We start from the raw sequence: 23,830 nt of genomic DNA on the forward strand, positions 1-23,830 counted from the left end.
AAAAACAAAAAAACACACAAAAAACCCAACAACTGTAGAATTGGCAATCTGAGTACTGACTGAATATTTGATGATATTAAAAAATTATTATTAAAAAAGTTTAGGTACGATAATGAGATTGTGGTAATTTTAAAAAACTCATTATTTTTGATACATACACTGAAATGTAAAGTGGGGTAAGTACAGATGAAACAAGTTTGACCACCAGCTATTAACTGTGATGAGTACACAGGAATTCATCATTGTATCTACTCCTTGCATACTTGAAATTTTCCATTAAAACATATATTACAAGGCCCACATCTGTATGGGAGTCATGCATTATCTCTTGCTTCTACAGCCTTTCATGATCTGACCGATGCCTACTTTCCCAGGTTCACCTTCAACCATTTTCATTTGAAGGTGACACTTTCTGGCTTGACGAAGTGACATTTTCTTCCTCACAAATTCTTTCATCCCTTGGTGCTTTCTGTATATATTCTTCTCTCCTTGTAAACACCTATTTCCCTACTTGGCAAACTCTTAATTTATCTCTTAGTGTTTACAAGCAGTCTTCTTGTGGTATAATAAAAAAAATACATCTGCTCTTTGTCCCCAGTTCTTGACACGGAATTTTAAAAGTCCTTATAAACACAAGAGTGGTAGAAGTATCTCTGTTATGCTAATGAGGTAGGTCAAGGCGGGCCCCAGATAGCTGCAGGATGGAGCTGATTATCAGAAACACCAAGCACAAGATTAGAGGGTCAGGACTTTCAGGAACTTGACCTCCAGGGATGGGTCCTGGAAATTGAGTTGGATCATTGAAATCAATTCTGTATCAATGACTTAAAATTGTACCTATATAATGAAACTCAAAAAAACTCTGGACATCAAAGCTCAGAGGAACTTCCTGTTGGTTAACACATTGGTATGCCCAGAGGGTGACATCCTCAGACTCCAGAGGGAAAGAAAGGGCATGGAAACTCTGCTCTTTCCCAGACCTAACCCTATGTGCTTCCTTTAAATAAAACTGTAATAATAGATAAAGCAGTTTCCTAAGTTCTATGAATCATTCTAGCAGATTACTGGACCTGAGGGGATCATGGGAATCCTCAGATTTGTAACCTACTAATAAGTCAGAAGTGCAGGTGGCCTGGGTACCCTGAAAACTTGAAGCTGGTATCTGAAGTAGGGGCAGTCTTATGGAGAACTTGGCCTTTAACCTGTGAGATTTGTACTAACTCCAGGTAATTACTGTCAGAATACAAGCGTAGCATATCCAGGTGGTTTCAGGTAAGTTGGATTAAAATTAAAATGGAATGTTACCCTAAGTGAAAGATTCTTGGATAAAAGATTTTACGGCTTTCTTGCTTTTTGTATACTTCAAAGCTAGTAGTTATTGGCATATAGTAAGTGCTCAAAAAGGATAACTGAACCAAAATGAATTCAGTTCTTTGCTTAATGAATTTAAGATAAAAAATATATATATCCCAATCTAAAAGTCCCTAAATTACAATAAACAGGTAAGGAGGCACTTCCTGAATTTATACTGAAGTCCAGAATTTTAACTTACAGAATTGATTCTCATTATTCGTGGTAGTTATGTTTTATAAAGTCGCCACAAACACTGAACCATTGCTCCTAGGGCAAATACAGGGTTAGGTTCCTGTGAGCTTCCGGTCATAACATTTTCATAAACTGATCAATACCCAAGCTTGTTTTATGTGTGTTTCTGTTTAAATATATCTTATTTAATATATATCATTGATTCGCTAACATTGAATTCACAGCCAAAAGCATAATTCATCCCTGAGCAAAGCTTATCTAATACTAGTAATCATTAAGTATAGCATTTTTTTTGAGTTCTGTGCGTCATTCCAGCAATTTTTTTCCATAAGGCAGCCTTCTTGTGCTTAGGAATACTAGACACTACCACCAGCACTATGCTTGGGGGTCATTTTAAACAGCAAGATCACCAATGAAAAGCAAAATTGTAAAAAAAATGTGGCCCTAAACAGATCATAAAAAAGAGATTTGTTTACAGTATGACAGCCAAAACAATAAGGCAGACTGTTGCCTTGTTAGACCTCAACCAGGAGCATGCACGTACAGACCACTCAAATTTTTCATCACCGTCTATGTCCATGAATGACCACAAAAACACTGATTTTGGAATTACAAATACATTTTAGCAAGTAGGCAAATCCCAAAACAAAATCCACAAATAATGAGGATGAGTGCATAACATTTAGAAGAACACTTATAAGAAATAACTCATATAAAAGAACATGATCCAGAATAACTCATGTATAAAGATTAAAATCAGTTGTTCAGCTCTGAGAAATAGTAATTAGTGAAAGAACTCTCAGCATAGGAAAAATTAGGTTTTATTTAGAGCCCTATAGTAATGAAATATTTTAAGACACATTCTCTACCTTTTTTTTTTTTGAGACAGAGTCTCGCTCTGTTGTCCATGCTGGAGTACAGCGGCGTGATCTCGGCTCACTGCAAGCTCCGCCTTCCAGGTTCATGCCATTCTCCTGCCTCAGCCTCCTGAGTGGCTGGGACTGCAGGCGCCCACCACCACGCCTGGCTAATGTTTTGTATTTTTAGTAGAGATGGGGTTTCACCATATTAGCCAGGATGGTCTCAATCTCCTGACCTCGTGACCTGCTCACCTTGGCCTCCCAAAGTGCTGGGATTACAGGTGTGAGCCACCGCGCCCAGCCTTAAGACACATTTTCTTTTTAAATATACTCATACTTGTTAAATCTTATTTTGTAAACTCATTTCTCTAAAATGGCTTAGATTTATTACATTTCCTATGGAATAACTCAGGGTTATCGTTATTAGTGAGAATTATTGTTCAAAGTTGGAATCTAAGGATGCGTGATACTTTTAGGGTCACTTCTAGTCTGTAACTCACCTACCCATTCATTCATTTATCAGTCACTTAGGGAGAATTTTCTGTATTCAGATACTCTGCTAGGCAGAGGAGATACAATCACAACCAATTAAAGCCAAAGCCCTTGCCTTTTTGATGGTTATATTCCAGTTGGGGGGTAAAATTTAATCAATTGAATAGTGAAAAATAAATTTTAATCCCACATGAAAGAATGAAACAAGTGGTGAAAATGTGAGAGACAGCCTTAGATATTAGGTGAGGACGAACTTCTCTGAGACATTTAACCAGCAACCTTAAGAATGAGAAAACAGAGGAAGAGCATTCCAGGCAGAGAACACCAAGTCCAAAAGCACAGAGACATGAAAGAACATAAGACATTGCAGTAACTAAAAGCCAATGAGGCAAGAGCTTCAAGGAGAAACATAAGAGGGGGCTGAAGAGGTAAGACGGGAACAGATCATGCAAAGGCTAATAGGTCATAGTATGGACTTTAGATTTTACGCTAAATAATGGTCTCAAAGCAATGTAGATAAATAATTCAATTCACATTTTAAGATCCCTTTCATTGTTCTGTTAATTAGAAGGAGACAAGGGCAGTGAATCAACAGGTCTTGCTGATGGACTAAAGGTAGAGAGTGAACAAAAGTAAGTAATAAAGGATAATATCTACATTTCTGATTTGAAGATGATGGTACATTTTCTGATATGGAAGAGATCAGGAAGAAATCACGAACTTAAAAATGCTGAGTTTTAAGTACCCATGAGACATCAAGTAAAAATGACAAGAGGGCAACTGCATATTAGAATCTGTAGTTCAGAGATAATTTGAGGTGATTATATAATTGTGGTATCTAAATCCATAGGGATTAATAAAACCAACTAAAAAGGAACTAAAAGATAGTGTAACACTAGTTACTGAGAAAGTGAAAAAGTAAAGTTTATGTAGACAACATATGAACAAATTTGGCTACAAAGGGAAATAAAGCAATGGCCAAAAACCAAGAAATGGATATGGAGGGGCTTCGTTTTTTAAGGAGGAGAGAGGTAGAGCTGTGACTTCTTTATTTGTTGTTGTTACTTTAAATGGGAGAACTTTTTAAAAAAAAAAAGTGTGTGTGGTAACAGGAATAATCTAACTGAAATGGAGCAGGTGATAAAATATATTTTACAAATTTAAAGATAAAGAAGACGGGCTGCACATTTAACCAGAGTTGTGGTTTGGTAGTATACAGATGAGAGTGATGGGCTCTGGTTTCAAGAGCTTAGGGTGAGGCTGAGGTAGGGATGCTTAAGTTTTCGAGAGAAAGGATTTAGGTTGAAAACGTTGTCTGAGAAGTACAGCATACAAACTCTGTCAGGCAGTATAAAGCAGCCATCTAAGGTCTGTGATCATAGATTCCAAGTAAAATCCAGAAGTACAGTTTCACAATTTTCTTTAGCAGTCAGTGCTGCATATACAGTTTGATTCCATATGTTATGGTTCCCAGCTACTACACTTTGTATTCTGGTCTCAATTTCCAGTCTTTTCCTTTGCTATTAGGTGGTATGTCTATCTCAGTAAAATGACTGCCTGCTTGCAACTGCTGCACTATGCGTGCCTTTCTAATATGGGCTTGGAAGACAGATACAGATATAAAAGTCATTAGAATGCAGCAAGTCAATGGTCACAAAAATACAATTAGAGAAAAATGCTTTATGATAATATGTTAAGCAAAGAACATGATGTAAAATTAGACATAAAATATATCACAAGCATGAGGGGAAAATATGAACAGAAACAATTAGAAATACAAAAAAATTTACAAAGTGACTGTCTTTGAATGACGGGAATATAGTTCATTGCCTTTTAATTTTACTTATCAATTTACTATATTTTTCCACATTATAGATATGTACTGTTTTTGAAACGGGAAAAATATATATTTCTTAGAAAATAGAGAGTAAGTATTAACAGAATCTCACTTAAAAACTCAGTTGGGTGTGGTGGCTCACACTTGTAATCCCAGCACTTTGGGAGGCTAAGGCAGGAGGATTGCTTGAGCCTAGGATCTGAAACCAGCCTGGGCAACACAGCAAGATCCTGTCTCTAAAATAAATAAGTCTCTCATATTTAAGTTACATATACAACTTTTCAGTACATAGCTTTTACCTTGGCTACTTGGTGGCTTTTTTCACTTATGCTCAGATTATCTGCAGTGACTCTGATAATAAAGCCAATCTGATATTGTACTCTACTAAATAATTAAAATAATTTTTCAATGATCATTCTTACATAAACCTCTAATGTAAAACATTATCAGACTACAACTCATACTAAAACAGTTCAACACCACTGAAAAAATATGTAGCAGAAAATAATGTCCTGACCTAGACTTTATTTTTAAAATTTAAGTAGCATTTATAGTGTTTTAGAAATTTGAAAAAATAAAACTTTTAGAAATTTAAAATAGAAACCTAAATGTGAGCAAACACAGAAAAGCATAGTTTTAATAGCGCAAGCTAAATAAGCTTTAACACATAATCATATAAAACTCTATTTCATGATATACAACATAGGTCACTGCTGAATGTTTATGGTCCCCACCCCCCCAAATTTTTGTGTTGAAATCTAACCCCCAATTTGATATTTGGAGGTGGGAACTTTCAGGAGTTACTAGTTCATGAGAGTGGAGCCCTCATTAATAGGATTACTGCCCTTTTAAAAGGAGGTCAGAGAACTAGCTTGTTCTCTTTCCACCAGGTGATGATACAAAAAGCAGTCTGCAACCTGAGACAGGGTCCTTACCAGAACCTGACCATACTAGCATGCTGACCTCAGACTTCCAGCCTCCAGAACTGAGAAATACATTTCTGCTGTTGATAAGCCACCCAGTCTATGGTACTTTGTAACAGCAGCCCTAACCTACTAAAACAGTCACTAATGACAGTTTTAGTCTCCATTCTAAATCTCTATAATTTTGACCAGTGGCGGGGAGGCTTAAGCGAAAACAAATACCACTTAAAAGCTAGACAATCTTTCAGCATAAGTAGCTAAAATACTATTTGTTATACACATTATATACACTTGTTGGAAATTTTGATAGAATATCATGAACATTCTGGAACTGGAAGTTGGAAAAGCTAAGGCGAGGAGAGCAAGGACTCAGGCATTCCATAAGGGTGCTAGCTGAAGGTTTAAACCTTTCCCTTAGGTCATAGGTCCCACCTACTGTGCATTTGAATAGTAGGTTTCTCTCACCAAAGGGAACTTGCAGATTACTGGATCAGGCAACATGCAATAAAGAACAGGCACAAAGAATTAGAGCAATTGAGCAATTGAATATGAAGGTAATGTAACACCCTCTTTAATCGATATGGGATGAGACAAAAATCAGAATAAATCTGACCATAATATATTTTCAGTGAGGGACTTATGAAGGGAAACAGCAGACCAAAGTAGTTTTAGGAAGATAAAGGGGTAGAGAAAAATGCATGAGGTTTGAACTAAGCAATTAGAAAAAACAGAAAGCAGGTTCAGCAAGGAAGCTATCACAGAGAAAAAGCAGTATCCTACTCCTCATGCAAAACCCACTATTCAAATGTACAAAGAATATAACCTAACACTTACCTCTCCAAGAAAAGAGGGGCCAAGCAAACTTCAAAACAAAAAGGAACTTTTATTACAATACAAAGTAGTGAATACTCTGGCTACAAATCAGTGGTATGTGGGACATGATAAGAACGTCTTTAACTGATATGACCAACTGTTAGAACAAGTGTTCCTTATATGAGGGAAAGCAGTTCACAACAGAGAAGCAACTTCTTAGGATTTTTATTCCCTTTTAGGAAGGAAAGAGAAAGAGATAGTGTGAGGGCATTAGGTTCTTAAACTCTACTTAATACTTAGCATGCTTTTGGTAATCAAATGCTGATGTGCCTTTTAATTTACTTTAAATAAAAGCTGATTATGTTGTCGTGAAGAATCCATAAGAATATAGCAAGTGAAGTGCATACTACTTATAACCTGAAGGATATATTCTAAAAGACAAAGTATGGCTCGAAAAACAAAATAGAAAAGGAAAATAATTTAAATAAATTACCCTGTGAACTGCCAACAAAAGTCACAGTGATTGTAAAAAAGTTGTATTTGTCTCCCTGACCAAATTTAAAACTCTGTTCAAGTATGACAGCTCCAGGACAAGATGTGGAACTGATGAGCAGCCATAAATCACATAAATACTAGACTGTGAATCAGACTTTCAGTTTCATTTATCAGTGTGTGAAACTGAGTAAATCATTTAAAACTTGTTTTGTCATTTGTAAAAATGGAGATATCACCTATGGCAGAAAGCAACTAGGTACTCACCAATCTTGTTTTTTATATCATAAGTATTATTTCCCAGCCTCCCCAGCACTTTGGCCAGAACTAGTCACAGGGCCCCAACCTATGCAATGTGGGCAAAAATGATGTATCTACTTCTAAGTTTGACACTTTAGAATATCCTGAAAGATCCACAGCTTACTCTCTCTTCACTCACCAACTGGCACAGCAATCTAGCAGGGGAGTCTAAGGTAGCAGGGGGAACAGAGGAGCCATAAGGGAAGAAGGACAGCTCAGAGGATAGCTGAGCCCTTGAGTCATCATTTTGTGAAGGACCTACCTGGAGAGCTGCCCAATCCCTTTCTGATTCCCCATTTGACCCTGCTTCGTGTCTGAAGAAACTGAGAAACTTTCATTAATTTTATAACACTGAGATTTTGGAAGCTGCAACATATCACCACGTCTCCCTAGCTCAATGAACAGATCTAAATGAAACAAAACATTTAAAAATTGTATCAGTATAAAGAAGTTTTAAACAATTATAAGGATAATATTAACGGAGTTAAACCAGACTAAAGACTATACACAGTTTCTTTAAAAAAAAAAGTTTAAGAGAACAGTCTAAAAAAATACTAATAGCAATATGTGTTATTTAACAAGAGCTAGAAAATAAGTCAATTTTTTAATATTAAAAATCAACAAACTGCTAATTTGTAAGTAAAAGCTGCTTATTCCATCAAGTATAATTGCTTATTTTATCAAGGAAAATGGCTTACTCATTAAGTCAACATACAACTGTCCCCAGGTATCTGAGGGAAATTGAGGGTAGGTGGGGGACCATCCAATACCCACAACACCCCTTCCAGGACACCAAAATCCAAAGATGCTAAAACTCCTTATATAATGAAAGTTTTTATTTGCATATAAACTATATATTCTCCTTTATACATTAAATAATATCTAGGTTTCTTATAATACCTAATACAACGTAGATGCTATATAAATAGTTTTTATAGTGTTTTTTTAAACTTAAATTTGTATTTTTTTTCTGAATATTTTTGATCCACGATTGGCCGGTCAATGAGAGACAGGGACAGATTATTTGACACCAAAAGAGAAGCCATAACTAAAAAAAAAGAACATTTATTTACAATTTAGGATACCAATGGAAAAAATGAATATTAACATGATGTATACAGAAACAAATTTCTTCTGTCATACTCATGATTAATCTCTGTTATCTACACATCTATTTACTTGAATAGTTCTTTTAAATAGTTCTATTCTATATAATCACTCCCAAGCCAGCCTATTCAACATAGTCACTCCGAAGCCATCCTACACTATTCATCGTTGTAAAAAAAAAAAAATCATGATCCTCTCCTTAAATTCCTTTAATTCCTTTAAGCATTTATGGACCCTAAAGAATGCTCTCAGATTTATCAACCCAACTGCATCATATGATTTAAAATGCAAACTGTCATTTCTGATCAGTAATATTTTTACATAGGCAATTCAATTTATAATTTTAGGTTTTTTTCTGTTAAAACAGAATCATTATATATTACAAAAGGCTCATAAAACAATAATTATGCCAAAAGGATAAAATCAATAATTTTATTCAATTGAGATAAATGACAACATGACCTCAAAATTTCAGGATTTAACATTAAAAAAGGTAAATAATCTTAAAAAAAAAAAAAAAATTGAGAGGAAATGAAACTACCTGTAGCAGAAAAGTAACCATTACTAGACTGTCTCGATATCCTTAGACCCTGATATGGCATTAAAGGCACCATTAATTAACATAAAAGTTAATCTATTTACAAAAGCAAGTCAAGATCACAAAGAAAACCAATTTCGTGTTGCTTTTTAAAGGCTGAGCTTACCCTCAAATTATCTATGTATACTTATGAAACATTCTTATCAGAAAAAGATTTTAAATATAAATCTTCCAATATTAATAAAGATAATCAGGTTTTTGATGTCTCAGGCTTTAGTTTTCACTAGTGAGAATAAATTTTACAGAAATAGATGGAAAGTAGAATATGTAACAAGATGAAAATGCACATACACTAAAATGGGACAAAATTGTCAAGGTCTTTACAGACAAAGGAGATATGGAAGTGACATTACATCATAAACATAGTTTAGAAACACACAATTCTCAGGAGAAAATAAGCTACCTTAATGTACGTTATGTAGTTTCCTGAGACCCTTTTTACTTCAAATTAATGATAATTTGCCCAGCTGATGTTTATCTTTTCCTGGTCTTCGAAAAAGGTTTAGATAAGTGAAATCAGTAAACAAGATAGCACAGGCATATTAAGCCTACACGGTTAAAAAAAAAAATAGTTAAAGATTATTGATTTTCACTTATTTTACACTTCACCAAAACTTTAGTCATTATTTATTTTTCTCCTAAAAATGTGCATTTGTGAACCGCTCTCACACATTCATTATACATACACACACCTGTGTATCACATTGTTCCAAACAAATTTTAAAGCAGTCTGAATAATATTTTTCAATATTAAACATCAATATGGAAAAAGTAGAAAGCATAGAGAAGAATATAAATAATTTAAAACAGAAAATAAATTCTGTGAAGGAAATTTAAGCTTTGTAAATGGGAAGACCCTGAATGAAAAGTGTATTTGTCATGTAGAACATAAAATCATTACTAGGACAGGTATCCATTTTTTTCTAACTTTAATAGGCCTAACCAAAAGAAAATGGACATACACAGCAGTAACAAAATTTGGTTATTTAACTGAAATGAATAATTGAAGTAAATAGTCATGGTACCAAATTTATCACTTACCTTTCACAATTACACAGGATTTTGGCATGTTTTTCTGTGTGCAGACTTTCTTTGATTTTGCCCCACTGTATCTATATCTATAGTTTTTAAATCTAATTTTTTGGGGGGTGGGAGGTACATGTTTCAGCAAGTCTACTTAGCTCCTTTGTGGAAGGAGTAGGGATTGTGAGCTTATAGTGTAGTAGACAAAATTAAAATCCCACAACACAACTTCATCCCCTTCCTTGCTAAATTAAACAGTTTAAAATTCTTTGCAGTAAAACTGAGACCTCCTAACATCTGTATTATAATAAATTCTGGACTGAGTCACCAATAGAATATATGCTTTCAATATTTTCTTTGAACAATGGTAAAAATATTTAAGCACTTGGATTTACAATTTCTCACCCCCTTGTTGACCAAATTTTTTTTTAAGGTAATTAGAAAAATATGTGGTGTTTTCAGTGCCCACAGACAGAGAAAAAAAAAAGGCAGCGGTGAGAGGACTGAATTCTTGTCCACGACCCTATTACCTTTGTGCTAAACAGATAAACTAAAAATATCTCAAACTAAGAGTAATAAGAAAGCTAGAGCGAGACAATCCCAGAACTTTGGGAAGCTGAGGTGTGAGGATCGCTTGAGGCCAGGAGTTGAAGAATAGCGTGGGCAACATAGCAAGGTCTTGTCTCCACAGAAAAAAATAATAATAATTTTTTAAGAGAAACAAGAAAGCTAGATTTTTCTTCTGACTTCCCTTTGTTATACTTTTAGAAACAGTAACTAGGAAGTTAATCAGTTTGGTAAACTAGAGATTGAAAGTGCCAGGTGAAATCAGCCTATCCTTGCCTTACCTGCCATTACAGAGTAGCCATCGAGCAAGAGAATAGTGAGGTATAATCTTCTGCATGACACTGGCCATCACCATGGTAACAACCAGCTGTATACCTATCACACCCTGTGTAAAAAAAACAAACAATTTTAATAATGAGTGAATTTGGATTTGGGAACATTGCTGGAAAACTTTCTGTACATTTTGAAAATTACATTTTAAGAAAAATGAGTTTACTATTAAAATACATTACTCTCAGCCCTCCATATCTGCAGGCTCCACAACTGCAGATCAAAAATATGCAGGAAAAAAATACAGTAAAAAATAATACAATTAAAAATATATTACAAATTTTAAAAACAGAGTATAACTATTAACATAGCATTTACATTGTATTAGGTATTATAAGTAATCTAGAGATGATTTCAAGTATAGAGGAGGAAGTGCATAGGTTATATGCAAATACTATGTCATTTTATATAAGGGACTTGAGCATCCTCAGATTTTGGTATGGGGTGGTCCTGGGATAAATTCCCTGTGGATACTGAGGGACAACTGTTAAATTCTGGCAATTAGGTATTCAAGATCACATAGTTTAATATAAACTTAAAATGAATTAGCATACACATCTATAATCTATTCTCAAGAAATGTTCTGCATAAATTAAGGATATCAAAATGAAGTGGAAAGTGATTTCTTCATCCTTCTCCAATTTACTCAACACACTAAAAACATTAGCTTGACAAGCTTTAAAAGTAATATGCCTGTTTTTAATCCTAGGTAGTAGTGATCATAAACCATTAACTGTACCAAATGTGATGGCAGAACTGGCCTGAAAGTCACTAATAAAACTGAACTCATGCTGTTACCACCCACTTCCAGTGAATGAGTCTTAATGTCCAACAATTTATCTTAGTTTACTCTCATCAATCCCTCCCATATTCTCCATGATGGCTAATTTGAACCTTCTTTCCTCTCCTCACCCCTCCAACTCCCTTCAAACGTCTAACTCTCCACTCGGTAGAGGACATCTACTTTACAGGAAAAACAGATACAATCAAATGGGAACTCTCTCACTTCCCACCAATAAGCTCACAAAGTCACTTGTATCTACATCTGTCTTTTCTTATACCCCAGAAATAATAGAGCATCTTCTATAGAAAGCAAATCTCTGTATCTATGCTTTAGAGCCCACTCTCTTTGATTTTCAGGAACTTCTGCCATTGAATAGTCTTCCTCTATCTTCTTTAATCTCTTTTCTATTTTGAATGCTTCCTATCAGCATTGTGTAACACCTGTAAGTCTCTTTCATTTTTTTCTAAAGAATAACAATAATTTCCCCCTGTTTGACAGCCTTCTCTCAACCTCATATTCACAGCCACTTTTCAAGACTTGTTCTCACTGTTTCCATTTTCTCCTATCTCCCACACAGTATCCATCTGACTTCTACTTCAGCATATTCCACTGAAACATATACCATAAAGGAAGATCACTCCATCTTGACAAATTATTTTTCCTCAACTTAAATCTCAGTAGTATACTTCATGGTACACCACGTTCCTTGCTTTATTACTACATTGATGATCGATCCTTTACCCTCCCCTTTGCTGGCTCCTCCTCTAGCCAAGCACTCCAAAAACAAAGTTGAATTCCTACCTCAAACCTAATATACCAAAAAAGCACTTAAAAATGTTAAAAAATTTAAGAAGAAAAAACAGTATGGCCTATTGGTTTAAGAAAATGGATTCTGAACCCAAACTGCCTCAGTTATAAGCTGGTCTCCATCACCTATTAGCTATATGACTTTGGACATGTTATTTAATTAAACATTCTGCAAGTCTAGTTCCCCTTCTATAAAATGGAGTTAGAAATTCCATCTACTTCATCAAGCTGAGGTTAGAAACTGTGCCCGGTACAGAGTTATGTTAGTACTATTTGTTTTTATTGTCATTGTTATTATCACTACTAGAAGACAAAATTTTTCTTACGATGTCAAGAATAAAGACTTTCAAAAAGAGACAGCAGTCTCCTAAATGATAAAGAAGACCAAAACAAGTTGAAAAAATAAAATAAAATTTCTACATGAAGAAACTATAATATAAACAATGTAAAAACATTAACTGGGGAAAAGTATAACTCATCACAAAGAGATAAATTTACTTATTGGATATTATAGAGATTATAAATTATAGTCAAAGATCAATTGCCTAATTTAAAAAAGAAAAAAATATGTCCAGACAGTTCTCAAAAAAGAAATTAAAAATGGTTCTTAAACAGGACCATTTTATTTATTTATTTAACTTTTATTTTAGGTTCAGGGGTATATGTGCAGGTTTGTTATACAGGTAAATTGCATGTCACAGTGGTTTGGGGTACAAATTATTCCATTACCTAGGTAATGAGCATAGTACCTGATAGGTAGTTTTTCAATCATCACCTTCCTCCTATCCTCCATCCTCAAGTAGGCCCTAGTATATGTTGTTCCCTTCTTTGTGTTAATGTAAACTCAGTGTTTAGCTCTCACTTATAAACGAGAATATGTAGTATTTGGTTTTCTGTTTTTGCGTAAGTTTGCTCAGGATAAAGGCCTCAAACTCCATCCATGTTGCTTCAATGGACATGATCCCATTCTTTTAAAGGTTGCATAGTATTCGATGGTATATATGTATTTAACACCACATTTTCTTTATCTAGTCTACCATTGATGGGCATTAGGTTGATTTCATGTCTTCACTATTGTGAACAGTGCTGCAATGAACATACGCATGCATGTGTGTTTACAGTAGAATGATTTACAGTCCTTTGAATGTATATCCAAAAATGGGATTGCTGGGTCAAATGGTAATCTGTTTTAAGTTATTTGAGAAGTCGCCAAACTGCTTTGCACAATGGCTGAACTAAATTACATTTCCACCAGCAGTGTATAAGTGATTCCTTATCTCCATAACCTCACCAGCATCTGTGATATTTTGACTTTTTATTAACAGCCCTTCTGACTGGTGTGAGAGATACTGTCTCACTGTGGTTTTGATTTACATTTCTCTAATGATTAGTGATGTTGAGCATTTTTTTTCATATGCTTGTTGGCCACATAAATGTCTTCGTTTGAAAAGTGTCGCTTGCCCACTTTTTCTGAAAAATGTCTGTTCATGTCCTTTGCCCACTTTTTGAATGGGTTGTCTGGTTTTTGCTTGCAAATTTGTTTAAGTGCCTTATACATTCAGAATATTACACCTTTGCCAGATCCACAGTTTGCAAATATTTTCTCCCATTCTGCAGGTTGTCTGTTTACTCTGTTGATAGTTTCTTTTACTGTGCAGAAGCTCTTTAAAAGAGTATAACTAGGTCCCATCTGCCAATTTTTGTTATTGTTGTAATTGTTTTTGGCATATTTGTCAGGAAGTCTTTCCCAGGTCCTGTGTCCAGGATAGTATTTCTTAGGTTATCTTCCAGGGTTTTTATTGGTTTTTTATTTTAGGTTTAAGTTTTTAATTCATTTTAAGTTGATTTTTGTACATGGTATAAGGAAGGGGTCCAGCTTTAATCTTCTGTATATGGCTTGCAGTTATCCCAGCACGATTCACTGAACAGGACATCTTTCCCCATTGCTTGTTTCTATTGATTTTGTCAAACATCACATGGTTGTAGGTGTGGGGCATTATTTCTGAGTTTCCTATGCTGCTCCATTGGTCTATGTGTCTGTTTTTGTACCACTACCATGACGTTTTGGTTACTATAGTCTTGTGGTATAATGTGAAGTCGAAGCTTTGTTTTTTTGTTTACTTAGGACTGCCTTGGCTATTTGAGCTTTTTTGGTTCCATACGAGCTTTTCTGGTTTCATATGAATTAAAATAGTTTTTTCTAATTCTGTGAAGAATGTCACTGGTAGTTTTGATAGGAATAGCATTGAATCTGTACACTGCTTTGGGTAGTATGGCCATTTGGATAATATTAATTCTTTCTATCCATGAGCATGGAACGCTTTTCCATTTGTTGACGTTATCTCTGATTTCTTTGAGCAGTATTTTGTAATTCCGTTTGCACAGGTCTTTCACTTCCTTAGTTAGCTGTAATCCTAGGTATTTTACTCTTTTTGTGGCTATTGTGAGTCAGATTGCATTCTTGACCTGGCTGTCAACTTGGTGTTGATGTATACGAATGCTACTGATTTTTATACATTGATTTTATGTCCTGAAGCTTTCCTCAAGTTGTGTGTCAGATTAAGGAGCTTTTGGGCACAGACTATGGGGTTTTCTAGATATAGAATCATGTCATCTGCAAACAGGGATAAAAAGAACAAAACTAGAGGTATCATGTTACCCAACTGTTTTTAAAATGTCTACCAAACCTGACTCAACTATGGTTTTATTTGTGGATATTTTAATGTCTTAAACTCTATCAACTAGGTTAAAGTTCAGTTCATTTTTCTACTGACCTAACATCAAAGGCTGCATTTTTCACCCTTTTCTTTAACATTTCCTGTCATTTGAATTTACTATCCTATTTTCTGTGTAGTTTGTGATAGAAGTTCTACAATCTTCATACAATGAATGTCATTACAAAGAACTCTTTCGGGCAGAACCAGACCAAGAAATACATTAGTAAGTATGCCAGAAGGTTGGTCTATTTGAGATTATAGACTTAAAAGCAAGAGACCATTTTGTAGTCATGGAAAGTTTTGTGGACAAAGTGAACATCAGCCTAGCTTTGAAAGAAGTGACAGCATTACACAGAATCTTCAAGGTAATAATTCAGTAAAATCTCTCACAAACATATATAATAATTTATTAAGAGTATGTGATTTCTGCTCCTTAACAGCAAAAATTATGTCTCAGTCACAACTACAAGTCACAGCTGTTAAATGGTATTTCAGAAAGACTGGCCTAGAAGATACATATGAGGCAGTGTATAAACTGGGGAAGAGGGCATCTTGCCCAACTCTCCCCTTCCTCCAAATCACCAAACATGATGAGATACTGCTGACAGATCTACCTTTAAAGATGTAAATTATATTAAGGCAAAAACAAACAAGCAAAAATCAGTGAGCTGGATTGACTAGAATTAGGAAATACCAACTAACTTTCTGTAATAATCCAGACAAAAAATGATGAAACTTTAAATTACAGTGGTATCTTCGGTACCCAGAAGAGAAATACACTTTAGAGACATTGTTGAAGAATTCAGAGACTGATCAAACATAAAAGCAAAGAAGAAATTAAAGAGACTGACCCTAAGAAAGGCAAACATCACACTATAGTTGGTACATTCTCAGTGTTAATGTTTGACTAAAATAATGTTCAATACAAAAATGTAACCTCACTCTCTTTACTATGCCATTTCTGTCTTCTTAAATGAGGCTGAAAATAATTTCCCAAAACATCACCTGAATACTGTGCTAAAAAAAATATATTATTATATTCTTCTATATAAGTCAACAGATCTATCCTACAATGTATCTGCTCGTAGGTGACTAAATATGTGCTACTGAAAAAAAAAAAAAAAGTAACTTTTATTCCAATACAGGAATCTACGCAAGCTTTTGGAGACAGAATTTTTAAATTATGTGGAAAACAGTTCACCACAGTTGCTCCATTTCATGTACATTTAAAAACGAATCCTCAGAATATACTTTCAAAATAGCAATCATTTTAGAGAATTACATGTATTATCAATTTAATATATTATTAATGTTGAACTTAAAATCAACTTTTAAAATATTACTATGCAATTGACAATTACAGTGTACATGCCAGGGATTAATGTATTAATGTATAAAGTACTCAGTTCATTAACTAAGAAACACAATCATTTAAAATTCAAAAACAAACCATTCCAATAACCTGTCTTCACCAACCAATTTAGTGTCACTGTGTAAGTTTATACAAAAGCAGAACTTTGAAATGTTCAAAAATCAAATATCTTGAATATTCTTCATAATTTTTAATTAAAGGAGAATGCTTACATAAATTTATCCATAATCTTAAACATAAATTTCACAATAGAAAACTGGTCAAATAAGCAGAGATGCAATGAAAATACCAAGTTTATCATGGCTGAGGTCTCAAACACACAACCATATGGGTCATTGATTCAAGTAGCCTTAATGGTTTTATTAACACTTCAAAACAATAACTGACCAAAGAGATGGTTTCTGTCTGGATTCAATGCCTCTAGGCACTGATTTTCTTGATAACTGAAACTGGGGAAAGCCATTTAAAAAATAGCTCATAAGCCCCAAGAAGTGTGTAACACTGGGGTAACTTAGGTTCCAACCTTTCCACATCTATTAACCTAAGGCCATGAAGAACAAGAAAAACTTATCCGCCTTTAGTCTCTAAAAGAATGATCCTTACAATTTTTGTAATAGTTTCTTGGAAGGTTACAAAAATTCTTACCAAGAAAAATTAAACAATTCTCTAAGAAATAAAATGTACCAAATAACAGTATTTTGTCTTGCTTTATTAATACTGAAAATTAAACTCTAAAAACTTAAATACAAACATGCTGCAATTTATAAATTCAAACTTTGAGTATTGTGTCAACCTCAGGAGTTGACATTTATGTTTCATTAAACTAGCTTTCCTGCTGACAGACCGAAACAAAGCATACATTGTTTACTACTGAAAGGCATATCTGCATATATACTTGGGACTCAGACCATCCCAAATGGTTTCAGTTATCTCCCTAAATAAGTTAGAAAAGAGAAAATAAAAAAGAGGATATTATATCCCAATGACCTTCCTATTCATTTGTTTCTTGACTGTTTACATGTTTTAGTGACAGCATGATATGTTGAGACAGGCTTCTTAGGGATGCTCATATAATTTATACTACAAAAGAATATGTAAACTGTCATTTCAACCCAGGTTCACATAAAATTTAGAATTCACACTAGACGTATTTAAACAAGCCATCTTTGAACAACTTATGTATAAGGAAAACAGGGTCCAAACAACAAACATCACTCAACTACCCGGTTACTGATGTATCTGGCACCCAGACAATTTCCAACTCAATGCTTTTTTCACCAGTCTATTTGGTGTATTCAGTGAACATTTATTGAACAACAAACTACATGTGTGGGGCACTGGATCACTAACAATGGGGGAAAAGCACAGTCCCTGCCATCAATAAGCCGCCAGTTCACTAGGAGAGTAAATGGACCATTACAATACAATTGTAATGGTACTGCAATTGTAACTGCTTACAATACAATGTAATAAGAAGACAGGAAGAGGATTCTATGAGAACACAGCAAAAGAAGAGAGAAACTATTGACAGCAAAAAGGTGTAAAAGGGCATTTGGAAGGTAATGTATGAGTCAAGACCCAGTGGACTGAAGTTTTGTGAATCATCAGTGATGTCTGCCTCACATGGAAAGATCTAGATAAAAATCAAGGATTCCATTTTTACACCAAATCCTGGGTCCCCAAAAGACAGAAACACTACAGGACAAAATAGTGAATTTCACTGTAAGGACATTTTTCCAAGGCTGGTGGACAACCCAAAGTCAATAAGCCCGTTCTTCCCACAGGATTCTCACTTCTCAGTGGGAGGTAGGATGTTTCCATACCTTTCAGGTGGTCAAAAGCATGCTTTTCTTATCTAAACATGCAAAAACCTGAATATCCCTTCCGTAACTGCCATTAGCCAGCCCTAAAAGTATATCTCTTATTACACACCAAGGCTAAAAGTTCTCTCATAATGCCAAATAATTTCTGATGTCTCCAAAAGTAAAAAAAAGTCAAGTAACACTACACAAAACAGAGCATCAACTTCGATTCTGAGAGGGATTGCTCTGCTTACAATTCTTGCGGTTCCATGAGGAAAACAGAGGTTTCTCCCAAAATCGCGGCACCTCTCTTTTTCCCAAGGAGACCCAGGCTGCCAGAAACTGCCTTAGGTCATCTCATGTGGGCATCAAGGGTAGTAAGAGGACAGACAGAAGCAAATGGAGAAACAATTCAGTTGACTGAGGGGAAAAAAAAATAAAAAACTTCCTCAAAAAAACAAGATCCAAGAAGACAAAAAAAGCTTATAAAGGCCTTTTAAATATATGTATAGCTTACCTACCAGCTTTTAATTCACCTTTTAACCATAGAGCTCTTTTAAATCTCTTATTACCAGACTCCAGCCAGGACAAACAGATGACACCTCTGGCTTTTAAGCCTTCCGCTCCCTCTGCCCCCCCCAGTAAGCCTTAACTAAGATCATGACTTAACCACAGACACACCAGGTATTTCCAAAGAAACGAAAAGTGGTTTTATAAATGGCAAAGTGGCACAAAGAAAGGAAAGTTTGGCGATGCAAACTGGGTACAACTCACATTTCTGTCTGGCCACATTCTATAAAGTCTCAGTTTCCCAGCTAATCATCTACATACAAAGGCCTCAAAGCCCTGTATGCCCTCCACAGAAAGAAAGCAGGAAATGGAAAGCTGTCCATGGAAGGGAAAAGGGTCAATAAGAGGCAAAATGTCTCACAAACGTCAAACCGGAAAGGACTCAATCCCTAAGCCAGGTATTGAATCCAAGCCATCACCATGAAAGGCAAAATCCTTAGCTACTGAGCTACAGTGCTGGGCAGTCACCATTACTCTTCCCAGAAGGAGCCTAGCACAGTCATTTTTGAGCTTGCAAAGCATTTCTAACTGAACAAGGGGATTCTCAAGGCTAGTCATGACACTATTATTTAACCTCTTTTCAATTGTTTAGAATAAAAAATTTCAAAAATCTTTTTTTCTTTCAATCGTGTACTTAGTTCCAATGACAACTCAACCCAAAAACTTTTTTTAAAACTCAGATCATAATCTTCCAGGTTTTTACCATATAAGCAAGAGGTATTTCCAGAGAAGGAGTAGAGGAAGCATCCCTACTCCCCAGAATTATCCCTGATAATTCTTTCTCAGAAAGAATGGGCTTAAGATAGCAAAAAAACAATAAAAGGCCCATAGGGATGGCACCTCTTAAGACAAAACTCACTGAAGGACTCGACACACTGGGGCCAAAAAGTGTGCTGGCCTTTCTCAGACTTTCAGTCCTTTCAGATCAGCTGCCTCACATGAACCTTAAAACTTGTAACTCCAGATGGCAGAGACCAAGAGAGAGTATCCCCACGTGGTCACAAAGTCAAGCTCCATGGACACAAAAGAAGACAAGAGGGAAACCTCATCCCATTTTTGCCTCAGGAACCCACAACAAAGTTTTAACTAACCAATCTGCAGGGCCAGCTGGACCAGAAGGCTTGCAGGGGTCCTATATCTATGTTCTATCCTATGGTATCCTTCACTATGATAGAACAACACAGAAAGACACCAGATTCATTACATCCTAAGACTAGACTCATAAATCTTTTTTCCCATTAATCAAAATCTTGCAAAGGAGACAAACAGTGATTTTTACCATCCACTCTGCCAGTTTGCACACGCGCGCGCGCGCACACACACACACACATACACACACACACACACACACACAGAGAGAGAAAGAGAGAGAGAAAGAGAGAGAGAGAGACCGAGACCAGAAGCCTGGCTGGTAAGAAATTCTTACCCTTCTGTTAGCTTGCCGGGTTTCTAGGTTCCCTCTTTCTGAGTGGCTTTGGTGAGGGGGCCAAGACATGTTACAAAAGAAAAATCATCCTTTTCCATTTCATAGAACTATAGGCAAGTCTCCCATTAACATTTCCCATTCCAGCCAGCGTGATATACATGTAAGAAAACACAGACAAAGACAGACAAGAAGCCTCTCAGAACCAGAATACAGACCAGAAGAGTGTTTTTCCAAAAAAGCCCTTGCTCTCCACCCAACTGGAGAGAAATCTTGCTAAACCAAGACTCTCTGTACAATCTAGGGAGAGCTAAGTTGGCCCAAAAGGGGCCAACCAGAACAGGAGAAGGAAGAGGACGTTGGTAGTGCTTTGTACGCTTACCAGCCCAATTTAAAGACATCTTCCAGGAACTGTTTCTTCACTGCAATTAGGCCCAAGCACAAAGGGTTGACCGCATCTCATTGGCAGAGACCTATCAGAGATGGCCCTCAGTTCGAGACAAATAAGCAACTGCCCGAGCTCACCCCCAGTTCCACTGTACCAGTGGAAAGCTGACAAATAGCAGACAGGCACCCAGAAGCGCAGACCCCAGACAAGCCCCTAAATTTATAATTGCCTGATGGGCTCTTCCTGACTGCTGCATAGACAATATCAATTTACAGAGATCACGGCACTGCAATAAAGAGTTTACTTAATGCAAGGCCAGTCACGTGGAAGAAATGGCTCAACTGACTGAGTGAGACTGATTTGAGTGAGAAGTGACTGATTTGAGTGAGACTGATCACGCCCGAAGTCTCAGAGGCTAAAAGCTGTTGTGGACAATTTGGTGGACAATGGGGCTAGGGAATGGGGACTGCTGCTTGGTTGGAGATGAAATCATAGGGGTATAGAAAACGGGAGTCTGCTTCATACACTCAACTGGAACACAGGACCAGATGAGTCATGAGTCACAGTCTGCATGTGGTCAGTCTGAAAAACATCTCAAAAAAAACCAATCTTAGGTATTACAATAGTGATGTTATCTATAGGAGTAATTGGGGAAGTCACAAATCTTATGACTTCTGGCCACATGACTCCTGAGCAATAAGGGATTATAAAAACTACACTTACATCTTAATAGAACTCAAGCTCCTCCCATAATTCTAATCTTGTGGTCTTTCACTAGTCTTAAACGGCAGTTTCAGGTGGTTTCAACAGGGAGGGATTAGTTTTAGGCAGGAACTATTATCATCCTAGCTTCAAAGTTAAACTATAAAGTAAATGCCTCCCAAGGCTAGCCTGGCCTATGCCCAAAAATGACCTAGGACAGCTTGGAGGTTAGAAGCAAGATGGAGTCACCTATGTCAGATTTCTCTTACTGTCATAATTTCACAAAGGTGGTTTCAAAAAGAACTACATATCAATATAAATTATATAACAAATGATTTATGATCTTAATGTTAAAAATCACTGTAAATTCAAATTATGTCACTACAAAAATTATACCTATAAATAGAAAAAGCATTGAAAATTCAATGAATGAATGCGGCTACTATAAAAGAATTTGTCTTAACAGAGCTTAAAACCCAAGATTAACATATTATGTAACAATAAATATACATATTAAAATAATATTTGAGCACAAAATTGCACAGTACCATGAATATGGGTTGTAGAAATTTTTTAAATTGGATAAAGTTTCATAGGGTAGATGAAACCTAAAGATAGAAACTAAAATCACATAGAAAAGTAAAGAGAAGGGAATTTCAGGCTAAATGACAAGCATGAACACAGAAGGTACATGCAATAGCAAAACACCTAGCTCAACCAAGCAAACTTAGTAAATAAAAAGGAACTGTGGGAAATAGGATGAAGACTGAATTTTAGCTCCTTGAGTCTTTAAAACCAAGAGAAGGTATTTAGCTGAAATGTTTAATAGAAAGATCACCTAGGACTTCTAAACAGGCAGGAGTAGGGAGCTGAAATAATTCAAGTAACACATGATGAAAATTAGACATAGTGATATATTCATCTATTAAAGATAAAAACTAAGAATAAGATAAACGTAGTTGAAACAAAAGGAAAGAACAAAAATAAAAGCTACTTCAGAAGAAAATCAAACTCTGAATGTGACTGAACATAAAGTATAAAACAACTGTAGAATAAAACTGAGGAATGCTTCAAAGGTTATTTCAAGATGTTTTAGTTTGGATGATTGGTAGAATACTAGAACCACTGACAGGAAAAGTTGTAGACTGAAAGAAACTCACACAGAAGGCTGACAAACTTCAGACAGGCCTCCCAAGGAAAGCACCTGGGTGCATCCTCAGCTTTTCCGAACACACAGCAAATAGGCTTTTGCTAATATACAAAGGATGATCAATCTTTATATATTGACAGACTGGTTGTAATAAGATTTGTGAGAGTTTTGTCACTTAATATACAGTGAAACAAACTATGAAGTGGATCAGATATTTAGGTTTACTAAGTGTTCCATTCGATTACTGTCTTAATGATATACTGGAAGCCAAATTAGAAACAGGATGCTTGGTGAGTAGTGAGTTAGGGCAGAAAGGAGCAAATATCATTAAAGGATATTTCATTCAAGGAGTGATGAAAGTCTGATGAAATATACAAAATACCACTCTAGAGTGTAGAATACTCTCAACCCCCAAATGATTTGGGGTAAATTACGTTCATTTCTAGCTATTTTTATTGATATACTCTTTCTTTAGATAAAGCCTATCGAAAAATTACTCTCTTTGGATATGTAAATACCATTAATTTGGCTACAATCTAGTCTACCATGGGTCCTGGAAGGAATACTTAACTCATTTCTTTCATCATATGTGGATTTTATCAAACACTTTAAGTGTTAATCACTCCTCACTGCCACCTACAAATAAAATATAAGTGGTATGGTAGAGATCAATCTCTAATGTTATGGGAACACTCCAAAAGAGTGATTAAATATACAAAGGAGGTCTGGGAAATACTGGTTCACAGAGGTGACATCTGAATCAGTTTGATAAGGTTTAAAAGAGTATTCCACTATCAGAACAGGAAAGGAAGAGAAGGTCAGGCAGTTATACCTACCTGTACAAAGACAAAGAGAACAAACAGCACAATCCAGAAATAATGTGAAGTTCCACATGGCTAGACTTTGGTATGGATTGCACATAATGGATTCTTCTGCAAGTACTTGGAAATAATTCCAGGATATAAAGCCTGGAAGTAACCAAATCAAACATGTTTTGGAGAAATGACTCTGCAACTATAATGGGAAAAAATAAATTGAAGTGGTAAAAGTAATTGGAAGCAAGGAACTATATTAGAAATCCACTGAAATAGTCCAAGCAATACCATAAAAGCTGGAACCAAAACAGTTTCTAAATCAAAAGCAAAATTTTTAAAATTAAAACTTTTAGAGAAAAAATAAATTAGGCATGTGATTAGTAATTATCTCTGCAAGTTTCAGTAAGATAAGA

At 35.5% G+C, this 23,830-nt stretch overlaps 1 protein-coding gene across 12 annotated transcripts in view; it reads right to left on the minus strand.

The window, feature by feature from the left end:
• The window catches only part of TMEM161B (transmembrane protein 161B), a 73,390-nt gene that overhangs the window by 34,776 nt on the left and 14,784 nt on the right, over nucleotides 1–23,830 (minus strand). For 4 of the 12 annotated variants that reach the window (XR_002522633.2, XM_021939545.2, XM_021939544.2 and 1 more), the window contains exon 2: nucleotides 10,839–10,942. The exons of 4 other annotated variants lie outside the window; for them this stretch is intronic. Coding sequence is in view for 4 of the 8 variants with exons in the window: in XM_003899908.5 (XP_003899957.1) it covers nucleotides 10,839–10,942 (104 nt within the window). In the remaining 4 variants the exon portion in view is untranslated. 4 more of the 12 variants (XM_009208735.4, XM_009208734.4, XM_021939539.2 and 1 more) reach the window with 2 other exon arrangements.

The sequence above is a fragment of the Papio anubis genome, chromosome 5 (genome assembly GCF_008728515.1).
Source record: "Papio anubis isolate 15944 chromosome 5, Panubis1.0, whole genome shotgun sequence".
NCBI lineage: Eukaryota > Metazoa > Chordata > Mammalia > Primates > Cercopithecidae > Papio > Papio anubis.